Source organism: Quercus lobata, chromosome 2 (genome assembly GCF_001633185.2).
Source record: "Quercus lobata isolate SW786 chromosome 2, ValleyOak3.0 Primary Assembly, whole genome shotgun sequence".
Classification (NCBI taxonomy): Eukaryota; Viridiplantae; Streptophyta; class Magnoliopsida; order Fagales; family Fagaceae; genus Quercus; species Quercus lobata.
The window spans coordinates 32,146,575-32,152,165 of NC_044905.1; the positions used below are offsets into that span (position 1 = coordinate 32,146,575).

Here is a 5,591-nt window from a genome sequence, read left to right on the forward strand (position 1 = left end):
AATTTGGACATTTGTGCCACCGTAATAAACGCAAAATATCAATGCAGAGTTTTGCATACAGCGATAATTAAGTCTATGGTCCACAAAGGCACAAACTCGAATATCTATACAACAAAAGCAAATGTAGCTGGAAAGCATTTTCATCTTTTAAGGCTCCCCCTCTCTACCAAAATGCACCCCATCATGAAACTTTCCATTTCAAGCTATCAAGTTAATCTAAACTTGGAATATATGTAGATTCTAAATAGTGATAGCTACCTCATTTTAGTGCACAGGCTGAAATTAATTACTCAAAATTGTAGTGGTCTGGAAAATCCTTCATATCCGTGTAGCTATATAGTGACATTACAGTTTACACTCATATACAGACTTGAATTACAAAATTTCAATAGACAAGATAGACCTATGTGAAAGAAACAAAGTGATATTTAAAATCAGAAAAAGAACCGTGGCCAATATTCACAGAATGCAAATTCCTACCTGGCGAGGCATATTTAGTCCTCAAATCTTTTAAGCCAGTGAATCCCAAGGAGCTAAGAGTTGCGTTTGGAAGCTTTTAAACGTGAGCGTGGTCCTTTAGTCCTTGCTTCGAGAAGCTTTGCCTTCAAAGTATTCTCCTTTAAGCCTGGAGGCAATTTTGAAGATGACTCGGAGACATCAAGATCTGGGGATATAACTTTTGACATCCACTGTCGCACTGGACTTGCCTGGTTCCTCCATCCAGAGTTACTGCAGCATGCCTCACCGAAATTACTATCAGGATTTATGTTCACACCATCTGACAATGAGAATTGACTCCTTATTAGGCTATCAACCATGTAGCTTGAATTCGACCCATGGATTTCATTATGTTTACTCCTGTTTTGGTAACTGCTGTCTTCATTGGCTTCACATTGTCCAGACATTTGGAATGTGCTTATATCAATTGGCTTCCCCTCTGTAGTTTTACCCTGTTCAGTTTCCACTACCTGGGGCTTCTTATTTCCATTACATGACATAGCCCAAGACATCTGTTCTTCAAACTTAACTTGCAAGTTTGGGGGAGTACGACTTTTTACTCGTTCATGAGAAACAAGTTTTTTCTTCATGTCATTTGATTTCACTGCTTCATCAATATGATTGTCCAGAGCTTCATCCACGTGTGATTTGAAGTCATTGTTGCTTGGTTTTTTCAGCTCAAAACAATGTGAATCACTGCCTACAGAATCTTCTTCATCCCCCATGTCCTGAGGTGCACTCAGAGCCTCATTCAAAGGGACAGATTCAAGTGACTTGCGCCGATCCCTCAGCAATTGATTATCTGTATTCTTAGAGTTATCCATGCGTTTAGTTTGAAGGAAGGTTTCTATTTCAAGGCTTAACTTGTCCACCATTGAGTTCTTTCCTGCAAAACCACACTGAGCTTCTTCTAACTGCATCTGCATCCGTTCATCAAGCCAAGATTCAGATATATGGAGAATCAAACGATCACGGTCAGCCCCTCCAGCCCAATCCTTGTCAGATTTCTGTTTCAAAGCATGCACCTCTTGTTCATAGTCTTTAATTCCCCCAGCAAACTCATCACAGAGTTCTTCTAACAATATCCTTGATTTTCTCTCACTTTCCAGCTCTTTCAGAGCATTAGAAAGAGAAGATTTCACCTCAGAAAAATCTCGAGCTAACTTTCTGTGTAGGCTCTCTGATCTTTTCCTTAACTTCCTCTCATCTTCTAGCTCATCTCTCACAGATTGAACAGCAGCATGGATCCGTTCCTGTTCCTTACTCTTCCGAACAAGTTTATCTTCTGCCATTTGCTTCATCAAATCATCCATCTCATGTCGACCAGCTTGCCTATCTCGTAGCAACTCTTTGATCTTGAGCCGGGATTGGTCTAGCTCCATTTTCAATGCTTTTATCATTGATATATTGGAGGCATGCTGTTCTTCCAAGCTCCATATCCGATTTAATACTTTGAGCAGTTCTGTAGATGTTTTAAGATTATAATTTGATCCACCTATCCTTCCCTTAAAATCCAAAGAACTAGTAGGAGTGACTGCAGGATTATAATGTGCCACCTGCAAAAGAAAGGCATGAGAACATACACAAAAGTAAATGAAGAAGAGGACTGATTTGGAAGGTTAAGGTATGATGGTGCACTGAAGGATAAATTTAATGATACCAAGACCGAAGCTCAATGAGAGAGCACATGCTGTGCACACTATAATTAGTTTATATGTCTTCGAAGTCAACTTTAAGCAGAGAAAATTGACCGATCTTCATAATAAATTTAGAATACTCCAAAATTATAATTAAAAATTGGTTTAATATTTCAAGGAAAATTAATTGCTCCATAGTCTTTCACATTGTATTCAAAGATTGGGTTCTCGAATCTTTCATATTTCGTATTCTTTATAGTAACATCTCCAGAAGCAAGACCAATATTCAAAGAACAAAAAAAATAATCTTTTAATGCAGTATCTCTCTTCTCCTTAAAATTGAAGCAGAAAGAGTATCCACCAGACAAATTATACGTAAAAAATAACATGATGCTTATGGCTTACCTCCATGGAACTACCATAACTTGCAGGAGATACAGGCTGCAGGGCACGATTATTCCTTTCAATTAATCGGTGATGTTGCATCAATGATGCAGCAACATGCCTCCTCAAACTGCTTGCACTCCCTGGCTGGCATGGACAATCAGATGAAATCAGTTGCAGAAGAGATAAACACCCTACTTGGGTTTCAGAGGCCCATCCTTTCTAAGGATGTCTGGGGGAAAAATTTTGCAACCTCCATGACATGCAAAGTTAATTGGATATGCTTGAGAATTGGCAGGGGTTTGAGATGGATGTAATACAACCAAAAAAAATAAAATAAAACTCTCACTGCTCAATTTGGGCAATTCCAATCATATATATACTTGTGAAATTATAGTTTACCACTCAAAACTTTCACTCCATTTACAATGTCCCTCCAAACTATTAGTTTCCTCGATTGACACCAATTTGAAAGAATTGTATCAATGTGTCCCATGCCATCAAATTTGGGCATTAAATGAGACAGAAATTGGGTGTAATTACAAAATTACCCTCATGGGTTGCAATGAAAAACACCATTTCCTCTAATTGAAGTATGAACTTACGCATTTAGGGGGGGTATATTGATTACAATTCTCTAGAATAGGGGTGTCAATCAAGCAAATTGATTGTTTGGAGGGGACATTGTAAATAGGGTGGAAAAGTATAATTTACCCATAAAATACTTCCTCATTGAACCATCAAGGTTATTATTAGTTAATCATCTATGGAGTTAAGGAAAGAAAAGGCGAAGCAATCAGGCTTGAAGAATTAACTAGCACTTCCAAACAATTCAGATTTGAAAGTATTAATACAGATTTTAATCAGTAAAGTAAACCAGCCAGCAAATATATAGCATAGCAGTACCAACAAGAAGCATCTAATTAAAGTAGAAGTTCAAAACAAGGTTTAATCATTGAGTATAGGAAAAAAAGAAGAGGAACAGATTCAAAACAATGCTATCAGAAAATCTTTAACAACTGCTTAACAAAAAGGGATTAGATAAAAAATAATAATAATTTTAAAAAAAAACTCATAAACCCTCAATGGCAATGCTATCAGAATCAACCCTATAACCCAGGGGACAAAAAAAAAAATTTCTTTCAACAAAACCCTAACAGGTTTCCAGACCAACTGGATGAACAAACAAATAAGTAGTAATAAATGAAAGAGCAAGCATTGCACAAGTGAAACATGCTTGAAATAAAAATAACAAGTATAACAACACGTGACATCTCATCAAACGATTTTGCCCAACACAATAAGCTCCTTCTACTCTAAAAATCCACGAATCCCACTAACCATCAATGACTCAATACATTCAAAGCAAAGTAAAAAAACAAAACACCCATCAACATTACCTCAAAACAAACAGAAACATAACTCATCCACACATGATCTTGCCAAATGAAGCTATCAGGAAAAAAATTAAAAGGTAAAAATAAAAATTATAAAAGGAAGGTTTTTTTTTTAGAAAGTATTTTCAAAACAACTAGCATCACAAGCCAAAATTGGACATACTCAGAAATTGAAACATGAAAAACAATCAAAACCCACATAAAAATAAATAAATAAATAAAAACCCTCAAACCTAATAAATAAGAGGAGAGAGAGAGTGTACCTGCTCAGGAGAACTAGGAGAATTATCAGCCAAAAAGTTAGAAAGGTCAAGACCCTTGTCCTTGCTGAGCTTATAATGGTGATGTGGGTGGCGGCGCAGCCTAGAGTCAGCACCACCTCCACCACCATTACTAACACCTCGGTGCATTTTAGAGAGTGGAAAGTAGTGCTGAAACTCCCAGAGTGCTGCAGCAAGTTTTCTAGCAGAAGGAGAAGGAAGAGAGTGAGAGAAAGGAAAGTAATCCTTATTATTAATTATGGTATCATGGGCAGCAAGAGTTGAAGGAGGAAGAGGAGCCCAAAGTTTCCAAGAGTGCACTGGAGTACTTGGGCCCCCTCTTTTCCCTACCAATAATGCCCCTCTCCTCAACTTTTCTCCCAAATTTTCCTCCTTTTCTGCTTCCCCTTCCCCACTTTTCCCTTCTCTTTTCATTTTTTTTATTCTCTCTCTCTCTCTCTCTCTACACTTTAAAGGGTTCTTCTTCACTCTCTCTCATTCTTTTACCTTTTTTTTTCTTTTTTTGGTTTTTTGGGATTTTTGATAGTTTGGTTGGTATGGTTTTAGAGAGTGTGGTATTGGGTTCTTTTTTTTTTTTTTTTTTTTTTTTTTTTTTGCTCCAAGTTCAGGTTTTGATCACCATGGCTAAAGAGGTTTCACGATCAGAATTTTTGGTTGGATTACCTGTCGTGCATTTACTTAGGTAACCCGCCAAATACGTGGCTGTAATGTAGTGAAAAAAGGTTGAGACTTTTTTTTTTTTTTTGGAGAATCGAAAAGGTTGAGACTTGAGAGAATGAGAATCCCTGTATTTGGTATTTACTATTTACCCCTTGGAAAAAGGAAATAATCTTTGGTAAGCTGGAATTTTGTGTAACATTCAAAATCTTCCATCACACTTTCACACACAAGCCTGGACCACATTCCCATCCTCACTCACGTGTGGGATAATTATTTACTACAATTCTTAACCCAAAATAATGAATCCCAATTGAAAAAAATAATAATAATAATTTTGGACCACTTAGAAACACTTTTTTCACTTTGCTCAAAAAAACAAAAAAAAACTTTTTTCACCACTATTTTATGTAGTAAATTGTGACTATCTATTTATCATTTGAATTTTACTAACATATACTCTTAGACATATGTTAGTAAAACATTTTTAAAAAATTTTATTGGAATTGAAAAAACTGTCAAACATTTTTATAATTTTTTCAATTTTCAATAATAAAAAATTTGTAAAATAGATTGTTAATGTATGACTAAAGAACATATATTAGTTGGACCCCTTATTATTTTTATATAGACCTACTTTTTTTTTACCACTCACAAAATGTCACATCAAAATTGTAACAAAGTTGTAACACAAAATGATATGATCCTAGATTTTTTTTTTTTTTTTTTTTTAAATC

At 35.9% G+C, this 5,591-nt stretch overlaps 1 protein-coding gene across 1 annotated transcript; it reads right to left on the reverse strand.

The window, feature by feature from the left end:
• Positions 1-234: 234 nt before the first annotated feature.
• LOC115975357 (uncharacterized protein At5g41620-like) lies at positions 235-4,756 on the reverse strand. The gene is made up of 3 exons (XM_031096104.1): positions 4,180-4,756; positions 2,541-2,666; positions 235-2,054 (listed from the first exon to the last, which is right to left on the reverse strand). The coding sequence occupies exons 1-3, from the start codon at positions 4,609-4,611 to the stop codon at positions 534-536; spliced, it is 2,079 nt and encodes a 692-aa protein (XP_030951964.1). The 5' UTR covers positions 4,612-4,756; the 3' UTR covers positions 235-533.
• Positions 4,757-5,591: the final 835 nt, after the last annotated feature.

What these genes read in the sequence shown, in the direction of transcription:
- LOC115975357 (XM_031096104.1), bottom strand. Translation starts at nt 4,611, where the DNA reads ATGAAAAGAGAAGGGAAAAGTGGGGAAGGGGAAGCAGAAAAGGAGGAA. An exon ending in CTCCTAGTTCTCCTGAGCAG is followed by an intron (nt 2,667 to 4,179) that starts GTACACTCTCTC and finishes TGTCCATGCCAG; the next exon opens with CCAGGGAGTGCAAGCAGTTT. An exon ending in GTTATGGTAGTTCCATGGAG is followed by an intron (nt 2,055 to 2,540) that starts GTAAGCCATAAG and finishes TTTCTTTTGCAG; the next exon opens with GTGGCACATTATAATCCTGC.